This window comes from Centroberyx gerrardi, chromosome 10 (genome assembly GCF_048128805.1).
Source record: "Centroberyx gerrardi isolate f3 chromosome 10, fCenGer3.hap1.cur.20231027, whole genome shotgun sequence".
In the NCBI taxonomy this organism is placed as follows: Eukaryota; Metazoa; Chordata; class Actinopteri; order Beryciformes; family Berycidae; genus Centroberyx; species Centroberyx gerrardi.
Window position 1 is genome coordinate 24,918,673 of NC_136006.1, and position 16,847 is coordinate 24,935,519.

Below are 16,847 nucleotides of genomic sequence, written 5' to 3' on the forward strand. Positions count from 1 at the left end.
TATGATATAAGGGAAGTCTCAGGTCTAATAGTCCAATACTGCAGGTCCAACAAGGCTTAGTCTTTGGGGTTACTGTTTACTAGATTAATTCAAACACCGGGGCAATTATAAAAAAGATCAATACAGTTACATCTTACTGATGTAAGTACAAGAAATATGAAATACAAAGATGCTCTCAAAACAAACTGTGAAACTAATTCCCTCCTCTCTGAAGTTCTGCTAATTAATGAAATTAGCGGGCTGAAATGAAAACCAGCAGACTCTTTTCCCTTGATGCAACATGGTTTGCCTCTAGTGGGTTAAATGAATAAAAATTGGCTCTCCTATTGTATTAACTACTAAGGTAAGTACATGAGGCTCCTGCACACCACCTACTTGCAAAACTCAATCTCTTGCAAGTAGATGGTGTGCAGGAGCCTCATCTACTTATGTTACTTTTTTTCTCACAGCACCCATGACTGAAATTGTCAGGAGTGCAAACTTTATTTTATTATATGAACTACTAAGGTAAAAGTGATGTAGCACCTGCACATCAAAGCTGCTTGTAATGCATATCACAGCTTACCTCCAATGTGCTTTGATACTTGTCAAAACTATAGTAGTCCACAAAATAAAAACTGGATCCTTTCCATGTCAGCAATCTGCAAGCAAGCTGACGAGCATCAAAAGCTAAATTATTGTTAGCTGTCTTTTACAATGTTCAAACATTTATTCATTACTCTTTTCCTGCATCTCAGCATGTTCTACTGCTGTTATTTTGAATACCCTCATAATTCTGTTATTCATATTTTTTCATAATTTAATTCATACATTCGTACTTAGTATGTTCTTGACAAATTGAATTGTCAGTTGCGTCTTGATTAATACGCTCCATTTTCTTTTTCGTATTATATTTTAAGGAAGGAAGGAAGGAAGGAAGGACGGACGGACGGACTCTTTAAGAGCTGGAGCTTCCTTCATACAATTTCATTGAACTGATTTCTCAAATACTCGGCTATCTTCTTATCACTGGACGAGACTGAATTGTTGAATGGGGTGGGATAAATTGATTGACAGATAGAGTGTGCAATAGAGGACTAACTTCAGTTTTTACTGTCAAATAAGGGTGCGTATACGAAAATAGTAGCGTTCGTCGGTTTAAATCGTTTCCTACAGACAATTGATTCATCCAATGAGCGGCTGAAAAATATCCTTGTTTTGATTACACGACCAATGGAAGTGAATGGAATTCCTAAGTGGGCGGGGCCGAGTCTCCGTGCCAAGTAGTGTGTTACAGACCCGACAGATGGCGGCGGCGGGGAGTATCCCCAGTACTAACCCGGTGGGGTGGAAGCACTGACGGGACGGTCCTGACCACCAGAGTTGGGTATCAGATGAACCTGGAGAAGACCTGGCCATATTAACCTAATCTGAGACATTTTTGCTGCTCGTCTTTGATTTTTCTCCGTCAGCTAGGTTACTACACTTTGTGGAGGCCGCAGAAGCCTCGGGCTAGATTTGGCGACAGACCGAGACGAGTAAAGGAGGACAGCTGTCGGGTTACGGAAAGTCTTGGAAAGTGTACCCATTAGAATTTGTTGGTTGGAAGTCGTAACGCATTTCTTTCTTGTTGCGTCAGTGGTGTTTAAACAACGGCAACAGGGGACTTGATGTGCAGCAAAAAGTTCAGGAGACCAGCTAGCTAGCTAGCTTGCTAAAATGCTAATCAGCGACCCAGCAGCGTAACAACCGACAGGGGCATGTTGAATGAATGAATGAATTGGCGACCAGCTGCTTGTTATTTTTACTCCAAGCACACAAAGAGCATTACACAGACAAACACTGATTTTCTGCGGCGGTGCGTCTGTCAAGCCAACTCTTTCTGCACTGTTGCTGGCTGACAGAGAAGCGAGCGTACCCACAGATGGACAGGAATGCGATTCCTAGGAGTTGGTGGACAGCGGCGAATTAGCACGCGAAGATAGTGTTGTGCTAATACTGACGAACCCGAAGCTAATGTTTGTTTTGTTGTGGGTAGCTAACTTTAGCTAGCTACAAATATTTGCACTACTCTGGACTTGGCTGAAATAGTGTTAAGCATACACCCGGTTTGGAATGGGAAACACGGTGTCATGCTGCGTCTCTCCCGAGGGGAGCCCGAAACTACCGACGAGGCAACCGGCAGAGCGGCTGGAGGACTTCCAGATCAGCACCGACGTGAGTGACGACAACACCGGACCGTACCTACAGCATATAAGCGACAGAGAGGTCCCTGACGGTAAGTGTCTATCAGCAAAGTGTAATGTCAGGGCTTTTGATCAACATGAGCCCTCTACCCCCTCCCTTCTCCTAATTAGTCACATCAAAGGACTTGACTCCCTTGTAGTGGTCTGCCTCTATGGCTGCAGTTTACATTCACTACATTTTCTCCCTCCATATTGGAGCCCATTAAGTGTCACACCCATAGTGTAGTGTGTGGTGCCTGTTTGTGGGGAGGAGTAGCTTAATCCTGTCTCTGTCACAGTGAAGAGGGAGCTGCATAGAATAGCCAACCACAGGAACTGGCAACAAGGTGGATCCGGATATATTTTCTCCAAAAATGAAAATATCCACACACATACACACACAGTTAGGGTCTTGCATTAGTTTTCAGTGTTATTTGATCCCCTGTGGTGGTGTTAGGCCAGCAGGGTTTGATTCACTGGTCATTCACAGCTTTTTATGTCTGTTGACTTAGACCCCCCCACACACACACACACACTCACACACTCACACACATTCACACACACACACACACACACACACACAGTCACTCTTCCTTGAGGGTTACAACACTACACAACAACTTGATTATTTACCCACAGCCAGAGAAGGCACACACACACAACACGCACCCTTTGGCTATTGCCAAGCTGCCAGACATGCTGCTTAACAGCCCAATGCCACCATTGATGTACTGATAATAAGGACATTCCTGGCATTCCTTGAGATCAGATGGGCACTAAATCATATTGACCTCAGTTTACATGGCGCTGCATGATCCACTATGAAATTACATGAGAAGAACTCCCCTCAACAGTTAATGGGGTCAATGTATTTGAACAGCCCCAGTTTTATAGCACTGAATATGAGTGAAAGAGCTTTAGTTTTCTACTGTTCCTTGTTTCTCTAAAAACATTCAGGTCAGGGAAGCAACTTTCTCTTCTAAATTCCAAATCTACTCGCGCTTGACAAGACAAGCTAGATTCACTTAACCCCAGCAGTAGTTCTCTGATTACTCTTCTATCTTGCTGCCAACAGACAAGGTTTGTCTGCATGGCTATGGTTTCCAGTAATCAAATGGAAAATGTGAGGTGAATATTTTTGATCCCCTCTTACAACGTGTTTGGTTATTTGGTCCTGGCTTTTCGAAGCGCCACTTGGCCCCGTTGTGGAAAAGTGGTCAATGAAAGAAAGAAGAGACCTGGAGAATTCCTGGACTCGAGGTTTGGTGCCAGTCCTATTTCCGTCCAGTCAGTGAGTTCAGATGGGCTGGTTAGCTGTCGGAGCTATGGCACTGAGAGACCCCCAGGAATCTCCCTACTATCACTGGTATCCTGACCATTTGAACTATACAGCAACTACCCCCCCCCCTCCCTCTCTCTTTAGAGCCTTCATAGCTATAAGGGCAATTCATCTACTGGAACCCAGCCATTACCAAGTGAGTCTGGGATATGTAGGTGGATTTTTGAGGCAGAAGTTCTAAGTCCAAATGCCAGATGAACAGATCATTGAAACATCTCAGATATTTGCCTGTGATGTAGGCCTAAGCTTGCTGCTGCACTTCCACTCCTCATAGAGTCTCTCTGTCTCTCAGACATGCACAGAGGGTTTACTGGGATTTATTTTGGTGCGGTGAGGACAGTAGTGTGTGAGTGTAGTTTGGTGAAGCCAGCTGTTGGCGGGGTGAGGGTCAGTGTGAGTCCAGCCAGACCTTCCTACATTCCTCTCATCTCCTCTGTCCTCGCCTCACATTCGCCGGCATCGCCTAATCCCTCCTTGTCTTTGATGTGCTTGCTGTGTCGGTAAGGATAGGATAAGGAACCTAATTCTCTAATTCATGCTTACAAACCATGGCTGCCTTCGGATTGCCTTGAATGTATAATCCATAACTTTCATTAGACATCTCGCCTCATTCAATAAATGTCTGTGAGTAAATGCAAGGAAAATTCCTGACATAGAGATCTTTTGTTTGTCTAAATATCCCATGATAATGTTCCCCATGGCCTACAAGAAACCAATAAGTCTACATTCTAAACGTATCATACTTAGCGTACTGCATCAAAATCACTGAAATTAACTTTTTGGCTCACATGCCAAGGGCTGGTAAACTAAAAAAAATTACCTGCCAATAAATTTTCCCAGGCAAAATAAAGAATATATATATATATATATTTTTATACAAATATGCCACCCTACCCATTTTCAGTTTGTTTCACTATTTTGTGTGTAGAGGTACTTCTCTTGCTCTGCATTTTTTCTTCTTGGTGGCCTCACCACATTAGAAATAATGTTAAGTTTCAACAAATGTTAGGCTAGTTAACCAACCAGGCAGCAGAGAAACAAAGGTTTAGATGCTACCAGTTTGTGTAGAGCAGCGTAACAGGCAGCCAGTCAGCAGCCTGTTTGATACAGAGCCATTGTTTTGCTTTGATTGGCTCACAGTCCGAAAGAGTGTACAGTGACCAGCAGGGACAAGGTTTCAATAGGCAAAGACTAACTAACTGACTGAGTAGACATGCCCATGTCCCTTGGCATCCCAGTGTTTTAAACTTGAGCTGCCTAGAATAGAGGAGATTCGAGTACCAGTAGTGGTTGTCATAGATTGCATAAGTGGCACTGATTGCAACAACAGAACCAGTGATTGTTGGTGACTGATGGAGGGATATAAAGGAGAGAAGAGGGATGCCACAATCTATGTTTATTGATCACCAGACCAGTCCCCATCCACTGCCAGTTATTCCTTTGTCGTCTTCTAGTTTTCCAGTATTTTCAGGTTTGGTTCTGCTCTGTAGAATGAGTTGAGTTTCATGGCCAGTGCCTTACCATTTCCATGTTCCCGGTCAGTGAGTAGAGTAACCCATTAAGTAGCATAGTTGGCACTCCAGTCTGGCATGAACCAAGCTTCCACTCGTGTGTTTGTTTGCGCGTGTGTATGTGTGTGTCTCGCATTCACACATGCAGTAGGGGAGTCTGTGCCAGTCAGTTGGGGCAACTACGTCATTAACAGTGCATTGCTGCTAAGAAAATCAGGCTCCTGACCTTGTGCCACATCATTAGGAGTGAGACTTTTATAGGCATGATAAGCATCGGTAGATTGTGTTGTTGGCTTAGCCATTAAGTGATAAGAACATCGACACCAAAATCATCCACGTTTCCCCGGTAGATCTTTAGCGTCGGTGCTCCATGCTAACACTTTAGCATACACTATGTTGAGTGATAGAAGATTCTCATCACTTATTGGCTAAGTTGACCAATGGGACAATCTCCCAAAATCTCACTGTATTCCTTTAAGCTTTGGATCCAGTATGCAGATGCAGGTCTAAATCTAAAGACTAGCCTAACCACTGTCACATCGCACCATCAGTCAAGTTCTTCATGTGGGCTAATGTTAATGCACTGGTATGCTTATGCTCCTATCACTGTATCTGATTGCTGTATCAGCTACAGCCTAATGGCTTCCTGCTTTCTCATTTGGCCTCATCACTAACCAGGATTGAGAGCTGAAGCAGCTCGCCCATAAGTCCAGACAAGAAGCTTCTGTTGTCTGATTGTCATTATCACATACTTATTTGTCGGTTTGTTTTCTCAGAGCTGGCCATGGAGTCTAACCCGTCGGACCACGCCCGAGCTAGCACCATCTTCCTTAGCAAGTCCCAGACAGACGGTGAGCAATCCTAACATGACACACACACGCACACACCCCTGACACGGCACAGTGATTCACAGAGGTATTATCTTTAGTCTTTTTCCCATGATCTTCTGAACCATGAACATACGTAGCTGACACACATGACTTGTAGTTTGTGTGTGTGATGTTTTGACAAATGACTGTTGACAGAATGAACAGCTTCATTCTGTACCACAGCTCAATTATTTGTAGCATTTGTTTTATTTGCCTGGGCACTATTTTAAATTGGAAACCAGCTCAGGGTGGGAAAACCAGTCCTCTGAAGCACAGCACTTTCACCCGTCTTATGACTGCTGAATTGCATTCAAAAATGTCAGGGCAAATATCAAAATTATTAAAATGACAGATGGCGGTAGTTTTCCTAACTATAATGGCATGACCCTTTAGGTTGAATATCTTTTGTGGCCCTGTTGTTTTCTGCTTTGGTATGAATCATAGACGGTAAATAATAGTGAACAGAGTGAGCATGGCGTCACCTATTGTTTTCTGATTGGTTGTTTTGAAGCCAGGAGATTCTGTTTACGGTCACCACCATGTTATTTTTTGGAGACTGCAAATAATAACAAGCCAACTATTATAAAAGTAGACTTACCGAAAAAAGTGGAGAACAGAATCCTTTGAGGGTCTGTTAGTAGCCTACAGATGATCGGCTATATACATAAAGAAAAATTGGAGTCTCAGAAGGAAACACTGCTGGCGGTCACAGTCATTTCAGAACAGAAGCACGTTCACTGCCATTTGATAGCGCCCCCTAATCAGCGATGCACAGGTGACCTGTCAGTCACTCGGCACACACAACCTGAAAAAAACCCCGCCTGTCATATCCACTTAATGGCACAATTATTTTCAAAAAGGAGACACATTAGAAGAAGTGAAATTAGTTACTGAGACCATAACTTCTTGTGGAAAAAATTGATTTACTTTTATATTTTAGCGAGAAGTTGTGTTGTGATCCTATTGACTTGCATGGAGGTGGGCTGGGTTTCGGGTTCTGGAGCCAGGCACTAGGTGGCAATAGAGGAACTGTCTCTGCTGCCACTTCCATATTGGCTTCAAAACTCACCCGTGGTTTTGGCCGCTTGGTATGAATGCAAGTCCACCAGATCACTGATTCACTCCCATATATTTCAAAACTTAGAAATGATTGGAGTCTGCTCTAGCAGCCACATTGGCAGGTAATCAACTATCATTTACAGGTCCTATATCCTTTTCTATTCTAAACATCTATTTGGCTTGTGAAAGTGGCCGGTGAATTTTTAAGAATTTTTCAGCCACTGTGGCTAGTGGACAAAATATTTTTTCACACTCAACCATCCCACTTTCCTCTACGCAAAACCCAAAGACAGATTTTCTACATAAATACTCTTTGGTTTAATCTAGTTTGATAGTAGACAGGATAGTTGCATCACATTCTGTGAATTGGTAAATTGATTGTTTCGTAAAATTATAACATGACAGTGATCACTGTTTGTTCCACCTCCTGCCACATCACTGCATCACAATGAGCCAATATGTGAGTCATTTCACAGGATGTATTTTCTGCCGTTATGCCATTCCTCCAGGATTTTGTTTAATTATTTCAGCCAGAATTGGTTGGTTTTCCAGCAGCTATCTGAAGTCAATTTTGTGTGCTTTCACGTGTATTTGTTGCAAAAGTGCAAGAGATTGTGTTATTGCAACAGCTTGTGAAAATTGTGCCCCCGATCATTTCATTCAAAAGGATTTAATGTGGTACAAGTGCAGGGATTTGTTGAAATTCCTTGGGATTGGTGATTTTGCAGAACATGTATGGCAGGTTCCTGGAGGAACTGGTTTTGGCACATTGGCTCTGACTGTTTACTTGTTGCCTGCCTTCCAAGATGCAGTGCAGTAATGTAATGGAAGTACTGTGTGGCCCTGCTGTTGCTTTTAGCTGTTTTCTTGAACATTTCTCTTCCTTTTCAGTACGAGACAAGAGGAAAAGCAACCACATAAACCATGTCAGTCATGTAAGTGTCAAAATCGAATTGTTAATAATGAAAAACCCTGATGTCATGCCACACTCATATACTGTATACAAATGTTCTGTGTGTTTTTGATGACTGGATGTGGGTTTAGACTAGGGTTCGACCAATATGGGCCTTTGAAGGCAGATCAAAATGTGATCAAAATGTCGGTAAGGGCTTCCCAAGACAACCAGTTTAGTATTGCCCAACACTACAATAAATATGTAATCAAACAAACTGCATCATATCCCTCATATCGGAGGAGGATGACAATGACCGGCCCATCCAATATCGGCCTGATGTATGGGCCTAAAGCTTGTTTAGACATCAGACCATCAAACCTGACTGGCGTGGTCTGATCACACATCAGAGCTTATTGGCTTCTGTGACTGGACAGAAGCAGTGGGATTAGGCCCTGACCTACTGACCTCATTAGTCTCCTCACTAAGCCTAGTTCCCCAACCCATGTCAGTGGCAGAACACACAGCTTTCTTTCTACTGTTGGAGCTCGTTTGGACACCATCTGTAACATGTGATAGCTGGCCATACCTACACAGCACTGACCAAGACAAATTCTTTTCACTGGGCGTAGGGCTGCAGCTATCGATTATTTTAGTAATCGAGTATTCTACCGATTATCCCATCGATTAATCGAGTAATCGGATAAGAAATACTTTTGCTTTATTAAAGAGCAATAGTAAATATACAAAAGAGAAAAGCTGTCCGCACGAAGCTGTCCATACGACACTGTGATTTACTGAAAACGAGGTGAAATAATAATTATTGTTGATATTTATTACTAGGCCTAAATATCATACAAGTTCATAAGACTGGCTAATGTACATTTATTTACTATGTTGAAGGGTTGCCCTACACCTGCTGACCCTACTCACTGCAATCAAACTAAACTGAATATACCTGCTGTATTGGACTGGTGCATTTTAGGCTCCAATTGCTACTTACACCACCTGATATTTTGCTTTCTGGGGTATTTTATGCATCACTGTGAGGGGAGTAGGTGTGTGTGTGTGTGTGGGGGGGGTGTGTGTGTGTGTGTGTGTATGTGTGTATGTGTGTGACTATCATAATAACATGAATGAAGCTCAGGCTTTCACAAATTGACTGCAGCATTTTATTTTCTGTGGTTATTTTCTTGAGCAAAACTTAGCTAACTTAGGGACATCATAACTAGCCACCATATTGATTTACGTTCTTAACTAGCCATTACATATAGCCATAATTAACGTGCATTCTTTACTAGCCTTCATCTCATCCCGTTTTAATATTAAGTGCTGACTCCGCCCACCCGGCCAGTTTCGGCGTACGCCGGTAGCAATTACAAGTGGACCCTATCCTACAGTCCCTGCTCTCAGCAGAGGGAGGGAGCTACACTGTGTGGGAAGCGCTGTGACCGTCAGACCTCTCTGGATTAGACAAGCAAGTAGAGAAAACCGGCATCAGCCGAACCAATTTATTGCCAAATGCTTTGGGATTCAACACATTAACATTGCTTCCCATGGTCAGAAAAAGTCGGCAGATTTGTCGCTAGTCGCTTTTGAGAAATAAAGTCGCCAGGGGGGTCTGAAAAGTCGCTAAGTCTAGCGACAAAGTCGCCAAGTTGGCAACACTGGATCCGAAACTTTGGACACTTTCTGTCGTTTTCTCTGGCCTGTCTCTTCTCTTCGCCCCTCGCTATTTTCTCTCTCTTTCTCCAGCGCAACAGTAATAATCATCCGTGCGAATCTGGATTAAACGAAGCTTCGATGCAAAGAATTTGCATCGATGATTTTTAGTAATCGAGTTACTCGAGTTTCTCGAGGAATCGTTTCAGCCCTAACTGGGCGGTCAGTGCAGGTTGTTGACTGTGTGGTTGTGATGTCTTCAGGTGTCTCCTGGTCCGCTGTCGAAGAAGTACAGTTCCTGTTCCACCATCTTCATAGACGACAGCACCGTCAGCCAGCCCAACCTCAAAAGCACAATCAAATGGTGGGTGGATTTGGTACACACACACACACACACACGGAAGGGCATTCTTACCCCATGATCACACCTTAATTGTGCATTGCACTCCAAAAGTTACTCATTTGAGATGAGACAGTTCATTACTGCTGCATCATTGCATGGTAATCCTACTTAAGCGTTCCTAATGCATGTGTGACCTAAACAGATGTTCTTTAACCTAATTTAGGACAGTTTTCTGTAATGTTTTCTTAGCATTTTATTTGTGAATCTGGATAATAATCACATTTGTTTAGGATTATCTCAATGTGTCTGAACCACCGGATCCTTGCTTAAAATTCTGCACATAGTCTCTAGCAACATAAATGCATTGTGGCATCTCTCACTACACACAAAATACTGTTCCCTATTGAGATTAAGTGCTTTTGATTGAAGCTATAACATGAAGTAACTGATGAATTGACTTTCTGTCTCTTCCCTCCTCTTCTCTCTGCCTCCAGTGTCACGTTAGCAATATACTACCACATTAAAAACAGGTAGGTGTACGTCTTTAATTTGCTCTGTCTTTGTTATGGCTTATGTGTTACGTTATTATGATACATAGTTGGTAGTCCATTTGGATGCCTGTAAAGTATGTTGACAGTTGTATTGTGTCTCCTTCAGGGACTCTGACAAGTCGCTGGACATCTTCGATGAGAAGTTGCACCCCTTATCGGTGAGTGATTAGATAAGACTTTCCACAAATTCAGTGAAAGAGTATACAGTGTAGTGTTTCTATAGCCCTAAGGCATATAACGCAGTTTAGTGTAAAGCTGCAGTAGCCGATGTGGTGCCACAAACCGGCAGCTGATTAAGCATATTGTAGATGGCAGCTTCAGGCCTGTTCGCCTTAAGTCTCAATCAATACCTGGCACCAGACAGCAAGACAGATACACAGTCATTCATTCAGCCAAATGTCTTTCACTCGTCCGGCAGTTCTGTCATCAGCCATCCATCTATCCAGCCAGCTGACCAGTCAGTTAGTTGATCAGTCACTGTACAGTAGACCTTACACTGCAATCCCCTATTTTACAGCCTCCCAGTTATAAAGCTGCAGCCACTGCCCAGTGTGGCCCAAACGGCCTCAAGATGTCGCTGCAATTTATTCGCATTTACTTGCATCTTAAATCCAGCCGCGACCCATTGAAAACCTTGGAGGAAGTATTATACCGTGCAGCAAGAAGCAGATCTGATACGATGCTTCCTCCTTGAGTGCATACAAAACAGATAGATGTGAAAAATTGACATTCAAAACTCCAATTTCTTTGTTACAATCGACTTAGACGGTCTCAGAATTGGAAAACTCCATGTCCAACTTCACCATTTGTCCTAGTGTGTAACTTTCATTCTCCACCACCCTGTAGCCTTTTATATGCCAAGACTAAATTTCAAAATAAGAGTGGCACATAGACCAAACGTGAAACCTAATATACCAGGCCACAACCAGAGCACTGAAAATTTCAAAGAGGTTACTTGATGCACATCACTGTATATGTTGACCTGTGTATGTGTGTGTTTGCCCCCTAGAGAGAGCCGGTGCCAGATGACTACTCCCATACAGACCCAGAACACAAACTCATCTACCGCTTCGTCAGAACACTGTTCAGCGCTGCACAGCTCACCGCAGAGTGTGCCATCGTCACTCTGGTGAGTGAGTGTGTGTGTTGATTATGCTATGATGCACACACTTGTGACTAGGGTTAGACCAAATTATTATTATTAGAGTTTAATAGAGGTTCAGTGGAGTGCCAATTCTGGTTCAGTGACTTTTATACCCTGCCAATAATAAAATTCTGTTCTATCAGTATCTGTATCATCCCTTCTCGGTCCAACCCTACTTGTGAGCATACTTGTGTCTATAATGTCTCGTATATTATTATCATTATTATTATAAATCTAGATAGACTATTGAAAAGTTCAGAGTAAAGTATTTATTATTCATTTGTTCATGTTGATAAATTCTGTGATCTTCTTACGCTAACTGGTCAGCAGAGGGCAGTAAACTCATACAAACTAGCTGTCACTAATAAGACAAGTGACACTTTTACAGAGTAGTGTCAGAGTCCCAGCAATGATGAGAGATCATTGACTCAGATCATGACTGGTGGATAGGGACTGGAGGCAGGGGGCTAATGGCTGCAGGTTCACATTTACATTTTGGGCAGTTAGCTGACGCTCCTGTTCGGAGCGACTTACAGTAATGTTTGCAAAAGAACCTTCCTGAACAGCTGGGTGTCACACCTCTTAGTTCTTTGAAATATCAGTGTTTTCATCTTCCCACGCAAAATGTAATACAAGAAATACAAGACTTTTGCATAAATGAAAGGTCATAGGTTTGATCCCAGCAACAGCCATCCTTAATGAAGTGGTTGAGCAAGACATTGAACTCTGCTCTGGGGGCCCATCTTGGTGTCCCTGTGATCTGACTCTGGGGTATGTCAAGAGTTTTTAGGTTCAATATGGCTTCAAAGTAATTTGTTTCTTTTCTAGTTATCTTAAAAAGTAACTAAATACCTTGCAAAGTTACTCTTTATTAGAAGTACTATATACTTTTGCGTTACCACTTCAAAAAGATGCCGGAGCAGGATGGTTTGTGCTGCCAAGGGTGCTGCAGATCATTGTTTTAAAATGCACTGCAGGACTATTGCTCTGTTTTTAAAACACTAAGCCAATCTCATTTATATTAAGTATACTTGGATTGGTTGGGGCTTTTTTTTCAGTTAACAGCATGTTGTCTGTCAACATGTTGCCCTCAAAACTGGATAGAAGGGAATTTGGAAGTTTTGTTGGTAAATGATGCAGGGACTTTGCCATACTCTAGTGTTCAGTGGATTGTTGCCCCTGGTAAGATATAGAAGAAAGGAGCCAACAAGGGAATTGTTAAGGAATCGACTGCTAAAATCTTGTCAATTCCTACCCCTGCCTTTAACCTTTAAACACTCTTCGCCTTCGACCCCAAGGTGTACCTGGAGCGCCTGCTGACGTACGCCGAGCTGGATATCTGCCCGGCCAACTGGAAGCGCATCGTCCTGGGAGCCATCTTGTTGGCCTCCAAGGTCTGGGACGACCAGGCCGTCTGGAACGTCGACTACTGCCAGATCCTCAAAGACATCACTGTGGAGGACATGTGAGTTGGTTTGTTTACACACACACACACTGGAAAGACTGAGATGACTATCAGTGACAGAAATTTGGGTAACACTTTACTTGTAGCGGTGCTCATAAGCTATTAATAAAGCATAATCAACACAATACGCAAAAAAATTAGGGAGCTCAATTTTTTATGGGGCAACAGTATAGTTAAAGCTGATTTTCATACAAAAATACACCCGTCATATCAGCCTAAATCACAAATTGGGGTTGCAACAGAGAAGAGCGTCCCATCTCTACTAAATGAGACGCTATGGATTCACCCTATTTGCCCAAATGAAATTCATCACCTTGCATGATTTCTGGGTATTGAACAGTTACTTTTTGCTGCCATTTGGCGCCACCAACGTGGAAATTGCCTAGTGCAGCTTTAATGACATGAAATTGAATGTAATTTTCAGTTGTTTGTCTGATGGTTATATTGTAGGAAAAGTTTATCTCTGCCTCCAATCGGCTTGTGATGCATCATAACACACATCAAGTAAAGGGTTACCGAATTTTGAAATATCAGGAAGACTGTAAAGCAGATATATGAATGAATGATGCAGGTAAAAAGCAGACGGAGGAGTAGAGACGCTGGAGCCTCGCTGCTGTCCCTCAGTCTATAAGCTGGTGAAGAGGCCAGAGACCACACTTGTAGCACTAGGGCTTTATTTCCTACAATTGGTTCATGTGTGTGTGCATGTGTGTGTAAAAAGAGGTTGAAAGTGCCTCCTTGTCTTTGTGGTTTGGAAAGAGGTGTGCACTGCCTGCATGTGTTTTCTCCATGCATGAGCCCCGATCAATCTCTCTCTCTCTCTCTCTCTCTCTCTCTCGCTCTCTCTCTCTCTTCTCATATATATGTCTGACCTATGCTCTCTCTGCTCTGTTTTCATTGCCTTCATTGAAGTGTCTTTGTGAGCCCGGTCGGGTCTGGATGGAGGGATGTGAAGAAGGGTAGAGAGGGAGGGAGGGATGGAGGGGAGGGTCTCAAGTGCTCTCACTGCTTCTACATAATGGCCCTGGCTCTCGCCCACTCCATTAGTTGCCCTGGGAGACCAGACATCACACACACACACGTACACATCTCCTTTACTGGCCAACAAAGCCTCCTGGATGAGGTCTCCCTAGCGACCACCTCCCCAGCTTTTCTCATGGCTGTGGTGATGGTGAAGAAGGAGGATGAAGGCGGTTGCAGTCTGCACGAGACGAGCTGTGATACTCCCACTGGGTGTTCAGCTCTGCGTGTCTGATCACCTGCAGATGAAGAGATGTGAATAGGGTTGGACAGATATGTCGATGCCGTCCACCTCTGATATGATGGATATGATGGATATGATGTTTGCTTGATTGCATATTTATCATAGAATTGGTCAATACTACACTGGTTGTCTAAGGGAAGACCTTAATCTGAATTTATTCTAATGTGAAATTTTGATCTGATTCTTCACAAGTATGCATGGATATGTTATTCTTCATCCTGGGTTTCAGTGCAATGAGTTTTAGTGTCCCTCAGTCTAAATGCTGTATCAGAGGCTTTTCCACCGACAAGAATATCATTCTGGACGAAACAGTGAATTCTTATAAATTTCTGGAATTTATTGGCATGAAAATGGTCAAATTTAAAGATATTAAATATCTGCAAAAATATTGTCTATCGGCAGGTTCAATCCAAAAATATCGTTATTGGTATCAGCTTTCAAAAACCCTTATCAGTTGAACCCTGTGGTCTCCAACCATATGCCATTGAGAGCTATTTGTATGCAGGTTTTCATTCCAGGGTCTTGTCATTCTATGTTGGAGATCTAAGAATTTGAACTTCATGTACTGTTACACTCAATAATAATAATAATAATAAGTTACTGTGGAAAAGAGCATAGGCGAAATTCTAGACTCAAGTAGAGTCATGACTCTGTATATGGAATTCTTGGCTATCTAGCATAACCATCATCTGTCTCCCCACCTTCCAGGAACGAGATGGAGCGCCACTTCCTGGAGCTCCTCCAGTTTAACATCAACGTGCCGGCCAGCGTCTACGCCAAGTACTACTTTGACCTGCGGCAACTGGCCGACGACAACAACCTCAGCTTCCCCCTTGAGCCTCTCAACAACCAGCGCGCCCAGAAACTAGAGGTAAGATGGCCCACTTTGTTGTGTTTTTTCTGACCAATCAGATTGGACGCCAACTCAGAGTTAGTAAGAAAGTTGTCTGGAGTGAACATGGTGGCTACTTCAAATGCTAAAGTGAAAAGAAAAAGGCTGTTTATTTCATCATGGAAGCAATGGTTTCCATGGATTGAATATGATGAATGAATTGTGAGTAAGGCGTACCAAGCTGGCTCGTGTTTAAAGGCACCAACAATAACCACAAACACAAAGTGGAATCCCAATACAAGAGCTGGTGACAAAAGCTTCTGTCAGTTAGTCATGAGGCTCATCCATGAATACCATAAGTGCAACAAGGGCCAATTTATAATTTGGAATTTTTTATGGAGTTGTTAAATCATATATTTCAATTTTATTCACAATCATTTGTTTACTTTTTGGATGATTACTATTCAGTAATTGTGTGTGTCTGTCCAGGCCATTTCCAGACTATGCGAGGACAAGTACAAGGACCTGAGTCGAGCGGCGATGAGGCGATCCTTCAGCGCTGACAACCTGATTGGCATACGTTGCTCCAACGCCGTGCTGTCATAGGCCAGATCACTCTAACCTGTCGTCTGATTTCCAAAGCCCAACCAATCAACAGCCAGTCCTGGACAAACCTGGCCACACCCCCTGGTCACCACAACCTACCAGTCAGGATTTGGGCTTGTAATGCTATGGCCAATCCTGTGACTAGCTGAAACAATAATCTGCATTATAGCTATTGGAGCTGCATGATTTGTCAAATTTTAAAAATGAAATTGCGATATCTAAACCACTCAACTATTGTATTGGCAAATCTCGCTTACTTTCAGAAGGCAATATTAGTAGGAATGGCTCTACTGCAGGTGATCACCGAGCTTGAGCTTACAGGATTGTCATAAGAAAATATCGGAATGTGATTTGAATTTTTTCATGCAGCCCTAATAGGCAAAATACACTAAATGCAAAAAAAACTGTTCCTTGTAAATGAAAGATTTAATACCAAAAGTATTATAATACACTATTGATAGTGTAAATGAAACTTGTTTACTTTTAATACCAATCCCAGTGGTGTTGTTTACTATTTGTTGTTAGTAAATCCATCTACACATTTGGAGTTGGATGGGGCATACAGTGTCTCATACGACAAGCTACTGTACTACTGCTAGTCTACAGGAGTTGGCTGAAGTGTTGCAAACCTGGTTCCAGGCAGCCATCATGTTGTAGAGTGTCTGGGAATTGGAGTGCCAATCTGGGATCAGTTTTACTTTTCAGATACACTTCAGGTGGTCAAAAGGGACCTAGCTGCAGATCTTAGATCAGTCCTGCTACTGAGAGGCTTGATGAATATAGTCGTTAGACTGACATACTGTAGGTTGGGTCTACAGTCAAACTCCAACCCCTGTATTGCACCCCTGACAACCTGCCAGGCCAGCCCCGCCTCAGAGAGCCGGTCAGCAGGTCAGCAGGTTCGCAGGCCCACGCCCCACGCCCGTCCCAGGTCCCAACCAGAGCTTCAGAGCAAACTACATAGAGATTGAGGGGAAAAAAAGAGACTGAGATTCCCCCCCTTTTTGCTTACTATGTAGGCTACTAGCTGTGAAATTTGTCTGTTTTTAAATTGAAAAATCATTTGCAGATGGAGTATTTTAAATAAACACTAATCATGTAACAAA

At 42.8% G+C, this 16,847-nt stretch overlaps 1 protein-coding gene across 1 annotated transcript; it reads left to right on the forward strand.

The window, feature by feature from the left end:
* Nucleotides 1-1,281: 1,281 nt before the first annotated feature.
* Nucleotides 1,282-16,847, forward strand: ccnyl1 (cyclin Y-like 1). Its single transcript, XM_071903713.2, has 10 exons — nt 1,282-2,257; nt 5,831-5,905; nt 7,874-7,917; nt 9,800-9,900; nt 10,374-10,409; nt 10,537-10,588; nt 11,440-11,559; nt 12,873-13,039; nt 15,012-15,174; nt 15,625-16,847. Exons 1-10 carry the CDS (start codon nt 2,095-2,097, stop codon nt 15,739-15,741), a joined length of 1,038 nt encoding a protein of 345 aa, XP_071759814.1. The 5' UTR covers nt 1,282-2,094; the 3' UTR covers nt 15,742-16,847.